The 16510-nt window shown below is 43.9% G+C and overlaps 1 protein-coding gene and 1 pseudogene across 1 annotated transcript in view; one reads left to right on the top strand and one right to left on the bottom strand.

Moving 5' to 3' along the window:
* Positions 1–16510, bottom strand: part of LOC144162555 (receptor-type tyrosine-protein phosphatase kappa-like) — a 109084-nt gene that overhangs the window by 6996 nt on the left and 85578 nt on the right. Inside the window, exons 16-17 of the mRNA XM_077693144.1 lie at positions 15515–15643; positions 12860–13011 (exon numbers count right to left, since the gene is read on the bottom strand). Coding sequence (XP_077549270.1) covers positions 12860–13011; positions 15515–15643 — 281 coding nt within the window. The remainder of the gene's footprint in view (positions 1–12859; positions 13012–15514; positions 15644–16510) is intronic.
* Positions 4575–6392, top strand: LOC144161914 (uncharacterized; annotated as a pseudogene).

Genomic DNA, 16510 nt, shown 5'->3' on the forward strand with positions numbered 1-16510 from the left:
AGTACAGGCGGGCGAACCTAGAAGTGAAAGGAATTCCGATAAATGACAAAGACTACCTTGACACAATCTTCACTACAAAGGCATCCTGCCTCAAGACCGACGTGTCTGTTACTGATGAAGATGTAATTCACCGAGTCACTACGCGCAAACGTGGTCTACCTAATGTGATCATCAAATTTGTGTCCAAATGCAGACGCGACAAATTCTTGCATTCTGCAAAAAAGCATAGGTTAAACGCACAAGCCCTTGGTTTCGATACCAGTGAGCCAGTCTTCGTGAATGAGCACCTTTGCCCGGAAAACAAGATTTTGCTGGGAAAGGCAATTCAAGTCAAGCGAGAAAAAATTGAACATTTGCTTGGGTATCTGAAGAAAAAAGTCTCTTCAGGAAAACTGAAAATTCACGAGCTGTTCACGTGGCGCGCGAGGAGGATCGCGACAAGGTTGTGTAAAGATGTATATTGGTCCCCCGTGGGTAACTTGCGTTCATGCCAATGCCTCTCACCAACAAGGAAGTCACAACTTGCACGTCCATTTTTCACTGCAATGTGCACAGCATAACAAAAAACGTAAATCTGCTTGTTTCATTTTTAGCTCAGCAAACACAAATGTTCGGCATAGTAGCAACAACAGAACTATGGCTAAACGTGGGTAAAACATAACAATTCCTGGGTGTACTGTGGTTTCAAATACGAGTGTATCCCCTTCGCGGGGTGGTGTTGTTGCGCTATTTATGAAAAGTAAACGTTCGATTTCAATTTTATCAGGTGTTACTTGTAGCACACCGTTTATCGAATCTCGTTTTGTTGTGCTGAAATTGTCCCTTATAGAAGGCGTTGTTTATTGGCTTCTTATTCTTGTGTCAATTCCTTTTTGGAAAAATTTGAAACGATGTTTTCTTCAGTAACACACGATCACAAAGTGGTGATCGCAATAGTTGGAGACATAAATATTGACACACATAGAGCCATGCAAAGAAATTACGAATACCCTTGAGATCATTCGACCTTCACAATTTAATCACTCAGCGTACGCGAGTGACTGCTTCATCCGCTACACTACTCGACTATGCTCTTTCAGATCGAATGACTGGTGTAACGGCCGGAGTTTATAGTTAGGCGATCTGCGACCACCTACCCATTTTCGTAAAAGTTAATTCTTTCCCGAAACCACGGCATAGAAGTCCCAGACTTGTGAGCAAGATCAAATACGATCTTTTACGAGACAATATTTTATTGCTCAATCTTGGTAAAATTTATCACAATGACGTCAATATTGAATTTCCTAATTTCATAAATGCTCTTACTGGCGCGTGAGCAAAAAGCAGCCACAACATTTCTCCGCGCTTCCGCGATGTGCCGGTCTGCCCTTGGATGAACAGGGCCACTCTTGAAACAATTAGAGCAAAGGACGATTGGTATAATGAATGGCGACACAACAGAAGAAATAAATCATATTTTATTAGGTTAAGGCTATGGGGAATCAATTGGTGGCAATGTAAAGAACCCGCTAAAAAGAGTATTATGCAAGTCGCATACAGCAAGCTAACGGTAAGACTAAAAAAAATTTGGGATATCGTCAAGGAAGTCGCAGGCAAACCACCCACTCCGCGTGTACTTCCTGACATTGTCAAAATCAATACGGTTGGCCCATTTAATTACACTTTTGCTTCCGTGGGCATGTCGCTAGCACAGAAAATTCCACCTGCATCAGATGAACTTAGTCTGGCAACTTGCCTACCGAATTCCTTTGCAATGTTCGATATAGATGTAAAAGAAATACATCACGTCGTTTCATATATGAGGTCTAACAAATATGCTGGTATAGATGGCATTACTCGAAGGAAGATCAACGAACATTTTGACATTTTGGGTCCCATATTATGTCACTTCTTCAATCACTCCGTGAAATCTTCCATATACCCATCGTCATTGAAGATTGCAAAGGTTGTGCCAGTATATAAAGAAGGGGACCCTTCGGACCTTCTAAATTCAAGGCCACTTTCAATTCTTAGTATAATTAACAACATTTTGGAAAGAGTTCTTGCCAACCGGTAAAACAAGTTTATAAATAAATACAATATACATTGCCCACAACAACATGGCTTTCGACACCGCTCCACTTTAACCGCAGTCCTTGCCCTAACGCAGGTTAATAATACCGCACTAAATAAACATAAGCTTGTGTGCGTCATATTCCTGCATTTATCAAAAGCATTTGATACGGTGATTCACAATATTCTAATTAAAAAACTTCAGCAATATGGATTCTGTAACTGTGCAACTCAAATTCTACTAGATTACCTCAGTGAACGCAAACAGATAGTAATAATGAACAACGTTTCATCTCCATCGCAGTACCTAAAAGCAGGGGTCCCACAGAGATCAGTTTTCGGGCCTTTGCAATTCTCATTATACGTAAATGATTTACCATTAGCGCTTCACACTGCGGAAGTACTGATGTATGGTGACGACACCTGTATGATAATTACTGCTGGCAAACATATGGCACTAAAAACCATAGCGAACAAAGAATTGGACTCAGTGTTCAAGTGGATGATAACTAACAGGTTGACTATTATTGCCAAGAAAACCAAGTTCATCACCTTTCACTCCCGACAAATACCGGTTGCCGCCAATTGTATTAATTTCTATATAAATAACCAAGAGCTACAACAAGCTGAATCATTTAAATATCTCGGAGTAACTCTTGACAGCCATTTCAACTGGCAGGATCACATTCATTTCATCTGTCAGAAACTCTCTTCAGGTATCCACGCCCTGCTACAGGCGCGAGATTATTTTGACCAAAATATACTGCGTATGTTGTACTTCGCCTTTATTCACAGCCATATTTCTTATTATATTGAATCTAGGGAAGAACGTACAAAACATACTTGGATCCCATAAGGCAACTTCAGAAACGATCGTTGAAAATCATAAAACATTCCGATTTCTACGAATCTTGCAGGCCACTCTTCCGAAAAATGAATGTCCTGTCTTTCGAACGCTTGTTGTGTTTGAAAATATCTATCTGTGTGCACATAGTTTTAAGGTACACTCGGCCCTTTGATGTGTGTTTGTTTCATCACCCGTTGCGTAGCACCAGAAGCCTCTCGCTGGAGAACTTGAACCTTGCACCAGTTTTTAATGTCTATTGAGAGCGGCTACTGCAGTTTAGCGGCGTTAAAACATGATGCACCGTACTTTATCAAACAGTCTCCTCATTTTTCTCGAACACTGAAAAAGCATTTGTTAGTTCAAGCCTGGGGACTGTTTGAATGTTATTGTCTGTTTCTCCACAATTTGATATATAAGTGTGCTATTGCCTAAGCAACATGTTTTGACTTTGTGAACTTGTTGGTATTGTTCCATACGTATTCCCATGCACGTGTACCACGTTTTATGCTGTACTATCTTAAGTTATATATTGCTAATATTTTAATATTCAGCAATATGTTAACTGTGTGTTAAAAATCACACAACTATGTATTTACTTCGTTCGGACCCGCGACAAGCCTTTAGCTATGGGTCCGCGCAGTGTTATGCGAATGTTTTTGTTACTTTTAAATGTAACGGATCTCATGCTCGCCCCTCTGTCCTTCCTGCGTCTGTCCGGCGTCGTCCGCACAGCTGCGCCTCTCTTCCTCTCCTCTCTCGGATAGCGAACACTCTCTCCCAAACAGCTGCGGGTTGGCGCAGCGCACTCTCACTCCGTTGCTAGGCGCTGCTGGGCGGCGCTGCGCTCGGCGCTTCGCGCGCTGCGCATGTGCAGTACTCTATCTCTCTCCGCGCTGTCCTCTCCTTCGGGCGCTGTGAATATAAAGCGGCATGCCCCGCTCCGGCGGTCTCAGTCGACGGTCGTCCGCCCACCTCCGCTTCGCGTGAGGATCCCTGCTATACGCGTAATCAATATGATGGAAAACGGCAATGGAACCCCCGATGAGATGCGTTGCATCACACCGGGGTTCCCGCGAGGGGCGGTGGGCGTAATTTTTGCAGAATAAAAGTAAATCGAATTGAATTGCAAACTGGCAGAACGCCGATTCTACTTCATAACTCAAAATGCAAGGATTACCACTCTGTTGATTGATTGATTGTGGGGTTTAACGCGCCGACGCAACGCAGGCGATGAGACGCGCCGTAGTGGAGGGCTCCGGATTAATTTTGACCACCTGGGGATCTTTAACATGCGCCGAAATCTCGCACACACGGGCGTTTTTACTTTTCGCCTCCCTCAGAAAAGCGGCCGCCGCGGCCGGGAATCGAACCCGCGACCTCGTGCTCAGCAGCGCAACGCCTTAGCCACTGAGCCACCGGGGCGGGTTCACTCTGTTCCACTTCCCATTTCGACAAGTGTGAAATATCCAGGTGTATATTTTGGAAGCCACTTAACTTGAAACACTCGGATGTCCTATGTTTGTACCCAGATTCGGGGAGTGTATTGTGTTTTATATAATGTACGTTCCCTCATGCCTGTTCCCGCGCGCAAAGTTATTGTGCGCTCACTTCCATACAACTTTCTTAGATATGGGATATCTTTGTTCTGTCATCGTTCTTTCACCTGGCTTTCCAAAGTTAACTGCATATAAAACAAATATTGTCCTCATCGTTGCCTACAATGCAGATATCTCCGTTAACGGCGATTTCTTCACTTATTTCAAGCTGCGCGCATTTGATGCCCGCTTTTTTCAAACGATTATCTTTAAAAACCTTCTGCTTCAGCCCTTTTTTGTCCCTTCATGTGCTGGTTTGAATGTTCAGACAGAGTCCTTGATTTGGTATACCGCGATGCTACACACATTTTGGTTCCTATGTTAGAGCTCATTATTTCCTAAAATTTGCTATCTCCTTAACTAAAGAAATATTTTCGGTTTCCTGTCTTCGTGGCCTAAAAACGTACTGGAATAAAAAAACGGTGGCTGTGCCACGACGCAGTCTGAACCACTTCTGTTCATGATGCAGGATTTCGTACGCGCTATCTTCTGCGTGCTGGTACCCGTTCTTTTGGCCCCGGTATCATGCATAGATGCGAGCAACCCTCTCCCGCCAAGGCCCGTCAACGCAGATGACTGGCGCCAACTTCCAGAATTGGCCACCACTGCCCTATCGACGCTGCAGCCCGGAAACTGGACGCTCGGAAGTGCTCTAACAGCTACACCGTCATCGACTTCAGCAAGCGCACAGCGTATAAATCCCCCCCACCAGCCGGCCGCGCTCTGTGGGCTCGGTGGCTGTGCCCCGACGCAGTCTAAACCACTTCTGTTCATGATGCAGGTCAGTAATCAACACGGTATCTTTGCTAAAAAAACAAGCAACCGATGCCTTGTTCAGCTACCGAGCCCCCAGTGCTGTGTTTGCATTATTTCTGATTGTATGAACATTGTGTTCTCTCTGCGGTTACTGTTGGGTGGAGATATTGAAACTAACCCTGGTCCAACCACCCTAGAGGAAATAATGAGTGAACTTAAAAGCCTGTCTTCCGGTCAATCCCAGCTCATTGGCGATGTACAACTCCTAAAAAACCAGCTATTTACCACTGATAAAGCCATTTCCGAACTAGGCAAGAGAATTGACAGTCTAGAATCCCACTACAGTAGTGTCGACACACTCCGAACCGATCTTGACGCCATGGCCGCCGCCACCTCCCAGACAGCTACCCATGTCTCTGTATTTGAGGCTCGACTGAACGATGCGGAGAATCGTTCCAGACGGAACAACTTGTTGTTTTACGGCATAGCGGATGACAAGCCATCCGAAACGTATGCGGAGTCTGAGGAGCGTATTACTGGGTTTTGCAGGGACCACCCAAAAATAACGGTCGAATCCAGGGATGTCGAGCGTGCCCACCGTCTTGGCCGCCACTCGCAAGACCGGTGTCGGCCTATTATTGTGCAGTTTACATCCTTCAAAACCAAGGAAGCTGTCCTTGCTAATGGTCCCCAGCTTAAGAACACCGATTTTATCATCGGGGATGATTTCTAGCATGGGGTCCGGAACGCACGGAAGCATCTTCTTACTTTTGCTAAAGAAAAATCAGGTCCCTTCTTTTTACGGTATAAGACCCTTTTTATGGGCTCCAAACGATACGTATTTAACGAGGCAACTGAAAATGTAGAAGAAAGCTCGTAGCAATTGCCTTCACGCCCCAGATCTTCTAATAGTCCCGTTTTTGGTCACAAAGCTAATCTTTCTTTTTCGGTCATTTTCACCAACATACGTAGCTATCTTTCCAAACGCGACCACGTGTCCGCCCTTGTATCTTCATCTAGTAGTAGCCTACTCATACTAACTGAAACGTGGTAGACCTCTGACGTCACCGACTGCGAAATTTTGACCGACTTGGCTCACTTTAATCTTTTTCGAAAAGATGGTCCCGGCACCCGTGGCGGCGGCGTCCTGATTGCTACAAACGAACAACTTTCATGCTCCCTTATAAACATTGCCTCCGATCTCGAAATATTGTGGTTACTCTTTCGTTCCGTACCACAGTCCGTACTATTACGAGTTTGTTATAGGCCTCCCAAAAGTAGTCCGGATTTCGCGCGCCAGCTTAATGGTATTTTAGCTGAACTTACGGCCAAATACCCAAATGCTCGCGTCCTCCTCCTGGGGGACTTCAATTTTCCTAACATTGATTGGCTTAACCTAACTTCATCTGCACCCAATGCAAAGGAAGCCAACGATTTCCTTAATGTTTGCCTCAACTTTAATCTCACTCAGCTGATAACACAACCTACACGTGTTACTGAAGAGACCGCTAACATTCTTGACCTAATCTTAACAACTGATCCTGAGAGCCTGTCTTCTATAACATATCTTGATGAAATAAGTGACCATAAGGTCATTCACGCTAATTTTACCTTCATTTCTCAAATGCGCCAAGCCTGCAGTAAAACTATTAGGCTATATGACAAGGGTAACTACGGGGCCATCACTCGTGAACTTGAAGCCTTTCTTCCGACGTTTCGAGATGGTTTTTGGGAGCGACCCATTAACGATAACTGGTTAATCTTCAAAACAAAAATAAACCAGCTGGCTGATCAATTTACTTTCCGTCCCACCCGCCAAAAACCTTGGTATACTAAAACATTAAAAAGGCTTGAAAATAAGAAGAAACGCCTCTTTCGGGCTGCGAAGAATAAAAACACTGACTCTGCATGGGAAAAATACAAGGTTGCCGAGAAAGCATATTCAAGTGAAGTGCGCAACGCCAAACACACATTTTTCCATACGGAACTACCGAAAATACTTACTGATTCACCGAAGCGTTTCTGGCAAATAATAAACCCACATAACACGCCCCCCATCGCCCTTACTAATGATTCTGGTCAAGAATCAAGTTGTTCAGAATGTGCCAATATATTCAATGCCGCTTTTTCGTCTGTGTTTACGAATGAATCTAACCCCGTTGAAACAGAATTAGTCCCTGTTAATCTGCCTGAAATGCCACCCTTTAACATAGGTTTGAATGGTATCCTGTCTTTAATAGAAAAAATGAAACTGTCATCCTCGGCGGGTACCGATGAAATTACATCCAAGCTGTTAAAGAACACTAAACACATATCAGCCGAGTTTTTACTTTTGCTGTTCTCCCAGTCGCTTTCCTCAGGTATCCTGCCTTTCGACTGGAAGTGTGGGAAGGTCATTCCGGTTCACAAGACAGGTAAAAGAGACTGCCCGTTAAATTATCGCCCCATATCATTAACCAGTGTTTGTTGCAAACTCATGGAACATGTCATATACACTCATATCATGCATTTTCTTGATTCTAACAATTTCTTTCATTCCTCTCAACACGGATTTCGAAAAGGCCGCTAATGCGAAACCCAACTAGCCCTTTTCCTTCACGACCTGCATGCTAACCTCGATGGTAACCTCCAAACTGATGCTATTTTTCTTGATTTCACTAAAGCTTTCGATAAAGTTCCACACCAGCGCCTACTAAAGAAACTTTCTCAAATAAATCTACCAGCTGAGCTTCTTAATTGGATTACTCAATTTCTGACTAACCGCTCTCAGTTTGTTTTCGTTAACAACGTCAAATCTAACTCTCTTCCCGTTAAGTCTGGAGTGCCACAGGGATCTGTCCTTGGCCCGCTTTTGTTCCTAATCTACATTAACTTCTTGCCTAACAATTTATCCTGCAACCTTCGCATGTTCGCAGATGATTGTGTTATCTACCGCAAAATAACCAACACATTTGATCAAGCAGCACTACAGAATTACCTTTATGAAGTGTTAAACTGGTGTGACCGTTGGCTTATGACCCTTAATCCTAACAAATGCAAATTAGTTTCCTTCCACCGCCGCAAAACTCCACTCCGATTTTCCTATGAAATTGCTAACGTACCAGTCGAAACACCCGTATCCTATAAGTATCTTGGTGTAACATTAACCCCTGATCTTTCCTGGCGAACTCATATCACTAACATGATTTCATCAGCCAACCGATCATTAGGATTTCTAAAACTTCACCTACGTCACTCACCGTATAACGTGCGTCTTGTGGCCTACCAGTCGCTAATCCGGTCCAAACTAGAATACGCATCACCCATCTGGAGCCCTCACCAAGTTTATTTGATCAACGCCATCGAAGCAGTGCAAAATCGCGCCGCTCGCTTCATTCATTCTTCTTATTCTTACGATGTCAGTGTTTCATCCCTTAAAAATGAATCCGGCCTGTCAAGTCTTTCCCTTCGACGCAGAATTGCTACTTTGTCACTGTACCACAAGTTGTACCGCAGCTCACTCCGCCAACCACCTTACATCGCTCCCGCCGCACGCATTTCCCCCCACACTGGCCATCCACTTCAAGTCTTCCGACCCCGATGTGGCACCTCAACTTTTTCTGCATCTTTTCTCTGCCGCGCCGCCAAAGAATGGAATGACCTTCCCCACGATGTAGTTTCAATCACCTGCCCATCACGTTTTATTCAATGTTTGTCTATGCATCTGCAATGTTAACCTGGGGCTTTTGCATCTATGTTGAACAACCCACCCCTTATGTAACACCCCCCCCCCCTTGTGGGGTCCTTAAGGAAATAAAGTGAAGTGAAGTGAAGTTTTCTGTTTTGACTGACGCTCACTAATACCATTTAGCCACCCTGGTTACTGCCGGCAAGCTTTGCATTGCTCGGGCTTATCCGATGTTGATTTGTACATTTCATGAGATAAAATGAACTGTTACTGTTACTAAGTCCCAGCTGATGTTATTGTTGCGTACAGCAGAAATTATCCGGAAAGACAAGCAAAGACAATTTTTTACCATGTTTTTATTGATTTGTTACTGGGGATTGGTTTAAAAGGATATCCAGACGGTTACTGCGATTTTCACAGCAGGCATAAACCGGGGCCGGCTGTCATGTCAACTTTGCCATTTGTGGGGCTTCTAAGCCACCCCAAGGAAGCTCCTACGAGAGTGGCTCAAGTTATGGTAAAAACGCAGCAACCGTTGAAACAGTTCCCGTCGATTAGTGCTCCGTTCGCTAAAAAAAACACTATGTTTTCACGTAAGAATGACGGTGAATCCACGCACACAATGACTCGGTTGGAGGCCCTCTACACAAATTTAGGCACTGCTTGTAAGCTTTTTCATGTGTATACAAAAGCGCGACGTAAAAACACAGTTTTGGGACGTAATCTAAAGTCGATGAACTTTTCAAATGTTTAAATCAATTGAAATACTCAAGAATAAAAACTGCTGTTTGTGCAGGCGGGTATGGTAAAATGTGGTTTACTCGTCTACGTCGAAGGTTGCATAGCTAAGAAGCGGGTCTCGGTTGTACCATAAGTTCTCGGTGCTGTCTAAAATTATAGGTACTAATCGATACAATAGGTATTGATTTGTACGATGGCTACAGGTTATTCGACCAGTCGCAGGCGCCGATGCAATCAAGCAAAGCCTGCGAGGTTGTGGGGTTAAGTATAGCACCACCTGACGGAATTCACCATCTCTACACAGCAATTTTTCGGCATGCTTACGCCCATCGTCGCCTGCTGCATTTGGGCACGTCGCAATCTATAAAGCTGGTCGTGGTCCTGTGAACTTGCAAAGTTATGGGATGCGCGTTGAAGCAGTTCTGCACTGATATTTTGTTCGAGAAACAAAAGGAATTCTGCGCATAATTAAACGCCGCCATAGTCTCTCGCACGAAAAGCGATGAGGCTGTTTAATTTGAAACGGTAAAGAAATTAAGTAACACAAAAATCCGGCTTCTTCGTGTTCAAGAAGTTGTGTACAAAATGTCTGCAGAAAGAACAGAAAGAGAGTCAACAAAGGCTCTAAACAACCTATCTCCGGAAGCGCCGGCAAACAAAGTGAAGCATTTGATATTGGTTAATCGATCGATTCATCAAAACAACGTTTAGTGAGAAAAGGGAAGAGAAAAGCTAATAGGTCAACACAAAAATCGAAGCAAATTTCGCCAAAGAAAATCCAATTGAGCGTAACGGTAGATACACTCTGCCCGTGATGATTTTTTTTTGTCGGAAAAGCCCCGGTCTTTTTGTGAATATTTTTACAGCTAACCAAAGTTATGATATGCTTTCTGGCGTGTCCGTATGTTCAGCTGCTTTTCTCCGTTTGTTGCTGTGTCAGCCATGACGCCCCGCATGATTTGCCGCTACTGTCCAATTGACCTATCTTGCACTTTCGGTGATGGGGTCGATTGGTTAGCTCAGGTAATAGGGCGACTGTTTGTTGCAATTTTAACGCAGTTTGTGCAAACGCTCCCTCTGCTGGGATGTTTGGTGAGGAACTGGCGGGACCGGCTTGGCATCACTTCAGACTTCTGGGTCCTGAATTGTCTGAGCATTTTTTATTGAGTAGGTTTGCATAGTGTTAGTTGGGTGGATTCTCAAGAGCACATGGAAGAGCGCGGGGTTGTAAGCCTTTACATTCTACTGGTATCGTCTCTTAAATGATGTGCTGTTGCTCTCCTGTGGACCCGGTAAGTTCCCACAGAGGGAAATCATTGGCGTATATTGAAAGTTTGAGAAGTGGAATCTGCGGCAACAGGAGTAGTCTGTCTTTGATTACAACATTAAATCGTCGAGAGGACGTAGTTGGCCCTTTCCGTTTTTCTTTCTAGAAAGTACTACAGGTAAGGTGTCCAACGTTGGCTCAGGCATTGCGGTCGTTCAGAAAGGAGCTCCTTTTAAAGGTTGTAGAAGCGAGGCCTCGGGATGTATCTTAGTTCGTGACATTATCTAAAGTCCCCTTGATGTCCAGGGTGCGGAGCGCTTCTGTCCTAAGGTTACTGATTTTACCCGGCAATTCTTCGTTATTTTGCAACAGAATATCCTGTGCAAGGAAGCAAAGGAGACTGCGACACATTTTATTTGTAACGTGGGGACAAGGCCATTGCAAATCATGCGTTCAAGTACGGGAAGAAGGAGCCGATGGAGGATGCGCGGAGGCTTTTACGAATCAATAGTTTCTCTGGTATAATGTATAAGGGGTACAACTGCGTGTTTTCACGTACGGGAAACTAAAGTGTCACTTTTCAGGGGAGATTCATTTAAACAAGAAGATATTTAGGTTTTATGCTCTCAACGTTCTTGATGTAAGCTGTAAACCTTTGAAGTTTTATGGTAAAAGTTTCTGAGGTCATATCTATTATCAGGAAGTACTGTGGGGTGAAAATTAGGCCAATTAGTTAACCGCCAAGTAGCGACCTTTTGCTTCTGTGGCTGCTGCCGAGAGATCTGAGTTCAATGTTATAGTAATCAGTTTCTGGCGTCTCTCAATACGTGTCCAGATGACATTCTTAAAATTTTACTTCAAGGTAAGACCGTGCTTTCTGTCTTTGGACATGCTATTACCGTTTCTTGAAGGAATTTTTTACCGTTTTATGAAGGTGTATTTGATTGAGCTAAAAAGAGAATAGGCTGAGTTGACGTCATGATTATAGTAAAACCGACGGCATCCGGAATACGAGGCGAGCACGAATAGCAAACGCAAGGAGGCTCGATGGCTCTAGGTCAGCAAAGTTTGGCCTAGTGTATGCCATGTGGCGTTTGACTGAGAATCATAACTTAACCAAGAAAACGAAATCGATATAGTCGCAAAAAACCCTCCATTCCTTCCTAAAGAAAATGCAGAAGAACGCAAATGCTGAAAGTGCGTCCAACATTTGCGGAAAGTGCGTAACATTATCACACCTTCAAAGACCGATATCGCAAACGTAGATCGGATGAATGCGACGATTTTTTTAGGGCTTAGTGAAAAAATCTAGAAACAATCTAAATGCATACGTTTGTACTTGTTTTTCACATTCGTTGCCCGTTATTGCCTTACCCAGAGGTGTCGCTTTTCATTATTTCCAAGTAATTTTTTGACCCAATGGAACCCCGGATTCTCGGACGCACCGTGTGTCCGGAGATCTAATCATACCTTTGTGGTCGAGCATCAGATGTAGAGGGTAATGCATTGTTTCTTGGAAAGACGCGGTCGGTCCCGTTAAGAAAGCTCTCTCTTTATTAGAAGAGAAAATCGCGCTCACACAAAAATCGCGGCCCGTAGTACGAAAATTAACTAAGCGCTATGTCTGGGCAGTTCTCCCGTCTACTTGTGATTTTTTCTCGGTCATGTCTTTCTTGTTTAACGTAAACAATTAGCCAAATCACCTGACAGCCTTCAATGTAGGCTAAGAGTTTTTTTGCGGTTTAAAGGATTGAAGTCAGTACAAAAGTGAACTTCTACTCAATTTTTACTTTTCTGCAAAGCAAAGCACTCTACGGTATGTTTTAAAAAGTACCGAGGAAGTTAGCCCTAGGAATTACTGGTGTGCGTACCGCACACCAGTCACGTAAATAACGCCGACAAACTTCAGTACGTAGAAGAGTTTGTGAACTTACAGACACTGAACTACGACAGGTCCTCCTTCTGCCTCCGTCTGCCAGTGTTCCACACGATGCAGGATCTCCAAGATGATATTCGCTGAGCTGGGTACGCTCCGATGCCTCTGCCAGAACTCGGAGTGAAACTGCTTGACTATACGGGGTGGCCCCTAGAAAAACGCAATAAATAGTCCTGGTCATTGTAAATTCATTATGAAGCCTCTTCAAAAAAGGAACACCCGCACGAAAAAAGAGAATTGAACCAAAGCACTGCAATTTTGGTATACTGCTTACAGCAACAAAAAAATAATTCGCAGCCACTTTGGGAAAGATGATCACAAGAAAGCTTTTTTAGCACTCGGCATAGAAGTGACAGAAAAATAGGGAAATATATCAGCACAATTCATTCACAGAGTACGCACGATTAATCGTGTTGTCCGGTCACCCTTTCCACCTTCCTATATTTGACAGGTACCAGCATTGGCCCGCTTTTGAAAGCATTCGTGCACAAGGCGCCACATTGACCTGGTTGAGCTGACTGTTGCTCTTTCAATTATCGTCTGCTCCACACCGCTCCCAGAAAAAGATTGGTTAGACGTTTTTATTGCGCAAATGTAAGAGCCGCCGACCTGAATTTGTCGGAGCTGGCACTTACTATTTCTCCAATCCCCCTCTCTGCACCCTCCATAAGAACGAGCCACAGATTTGAAGTTTCCACTGCGCTAGCGCACAACGCAGTGGCTTGACCTCGGCTTGATAGATAAAATGAGGCTTGGCCTCGGCGTATTCATGGAAGGTCCGATTTATGAAACAATGCATTCTGAAGGTCTGACCTAAAGTAAAAAAATCATGAATCATGATGAATGGACGAAGCACTAGGGATCGTTCTTACCGTAAACCACGCGTGAGAGATCTTACTGCCGCTAAATTGATTTCCAATTCAATCCAATACAATTCCATTTATTCCGATCCAATTCAATTCTCGTCGCGCATGCGCAGCATGGTTCTACAGGAGCTCTCTCTCTCTCTCTCTCTCTCTCTCTCTCTCTCTCTCTCTCTCTCTCTCTCTCTATCTATCTCTCTCTCTCTCTCTCTCTCTCTCTCTTTGTCACCTTTTGTGAAACTTTTATTTTGTTCTTGTAAATCGTTCGTGAACCTTTTGTCCACAGATGTTTCTATTTACACGCTGTGGCGCCGTGAGCGCGGGCGCCGGACGCCGGGCGGACAAAACTCGTGCTTCGCCCCTAAAAGCTTTGCTGAAAATTAGAAATCACGTATATTGAGTTTGTTCTCTTTCATAGGTGGCTACGTGAATCTACAGGGGCGCCCTGCGTTATGCCGACTCGACTCCGAAAAAAAAGACGGCAAGCGGTGTAGACCCGGTATTCGAGCAGTCATAGCTGCCCATTCAATATTCGTTCGTTTCTTCCATTATGGATGTCATGCATCCGGCCACCGCGTAACAATATTTTAGGAACGTGTACCATTATGAATTAGTGTACAGAAAGAGAGCTGGTGGTTAGCGTAATTTTCTTAGAAACTATAGCAGAAGACGTTACTAAAACAATGAAGGGTATGAGAGAGAATTGTACAGTTGCGGAAGACCAATCTTGCACACTTTCGTCTAACATCGGGGATAAAATTTGGTCGCATACTCGAAAAAAGTAAGTTGAACAGTAAGTAAAACAGACTAAGCAGTGACAACTCTCCAGCCGCCTTTGGGCCAGATATTTATAACGTCACAGGGCTTTGTTTGTGTGTTTGGCCGTTACCTAACTAAGCTCCATGCACAGAACGTGACTTTAAAATTGTAGTGCTTTCTCTAGGGCTGTTTAATCATGTGACATTGGGTTACTGCCAGGTAACATCGGGAAAATGACGATTTTATTGTTGGCTTAATGGCGTCGCTGCTTAGGTCGTGTCAGCAGTGAAGCGATAGATTCGCAGCTTTTTTCGAAGATTTTGTATGAACTACGGGAATTCTTGCCAGGAGTGAAACTGAGTGAGTTGCGCTGTTCTAGTTTATAGAATTAAAGCAGGGTTTAGTTTTTTTTTCAACATTTTTAAGTAGTTGCAGACAGTTTAATGGAAGGGCACTGCTTATAACTATTTCTCTAGCTTTCTTTTTATTTCCTGCATCCCACTGGGCTTCCGCTGAGATTGGTACTCCTATGAAGCCAAACTTCACAAACATATTTTGGTTAGAAGTATTTAGTAAAGACAACTACCAATTCACATTTAACAGTTATTAACATAACTTTGAACATACCCCTGCCAAGTTGTAGTAATTTGCATCGGTGCTCGTAGATGTTAGATCAACTTGATAGGTGAATGCTATTTTCTGTTTGTTATCCTCTTGTCTATATGCGGGCAGTTAAGTTCAGTGGTTACCATTGTTCACTGCTGGGCAAGTATTTTCGATGCCGGCAATGAAAGCAGCAATTCAATGAACTGAAATACTGGAAAGAGTGTTCCCGTACAAAGTAAGGTTATGGGTTCTGAGATAACATGAGCCGCTGAAAAAATTAAAGCTCGGACTTTATAGTGATTCTCCCAACAATATTTTTTTCTGGCCATTGCGAACGACATTGGATCTCTACCTGATTTTAATAAAGAGTTTAGAGCAGCCTTGTTGAGGTGTGGTTTGCAAAGCAAAAAACAAATCTTTCGCACCGTGGTTTGGGTCACCATGAAGGTTCGGAAGACAAGTCCCTGGAAGTTTTTGGCGTTCTTCTGCTCCACAGTCACTTCCCCGTACTTCTTTGTGCACTTGAGATCAGGCCAGAATTTTGGTGTCACCGTCTGTGGAAGGAAACGTACATGAGATGAAAGTGTAGGAGCATAAAACGCAGCCAATGCAAAGTAGCCACACTCTTCGACAAAGATTCCTCCTCCGATCAATGGGTGAGCATATGCATGCACGTACGTACGTATGTATGTATGTATGTATGTATGTATGTATGTACCTCCCATCTATGGGTAAGCGTATGGATGCACGTACGTATGTATGTATGTATGTAGACAGAAATAATGGTTATCAGTAAAAAAAACGCGGAAAGCAAAAAGGAGAATGTGGCAGGTCATTGAAACCGATAAAGGATTCCAAAAGACAGAAAGTGGAGAAGAAATGCCAGCCGTGTGGTATCCGAACCCACGTCCTCCAGAATACGCGTCTTTTGCGATGACCACTACTCTACTCGCGGGGATATTTTCCCCTCCACTTTCAGGGGTATTTTTTACGGTATTTTTGTTTCCTGTTGTTGGGGGTGGTAGCCAGCGCCACTCGACTTGTCGTAGACACTCGAGTCACGGCACAGGGGTTTAAAAAAAATCTTCACCCTGAGTAGTTCGAGTGGCGCTGGCTACACCCCTATCCGCAAGAAACAAAAATACCGTAACATACATACCCCCGAATGTGGAGGGGAAAATGGCCCCGACGGTAGCGTTGTGGTCATCGCAGCAGACGCGTTTTCTGGAGGTCGTCGGTTCGGATCCAACCCGGTCGGCGTTTGTTCTCCACTTTTTTGTGTATTTCCAAATTATTTCTCTGTTTCAATGACTACCACATTCTCTGCTTTGCTCTCAGCGGTCGCTACATAAAAAGAGATGGCCTCTCTTCTGGCTGTCTTGGTGCCATAGGGAGCTTAGGAGGTTTCAACGCTGGTCGAC

This window comes from Haemaphysalis longicornis, unplaced genomic scaffold, assembly GCF_048455015.1.
Source record: "Haemaphysalis longicornis isolate Haplotype H1 unplaced genomic scaffold, Haemaphysalis longicornis Haplotype H1 scaffold_12, whole genome shotgun sequence".
Taxonomy (NCBI): Eukaryota; Metazoa; Arthropoda; class Arachnida; order Ixodida; family Ixodidae; genus Haemaphysalis; species Haemaphysalis longicornis.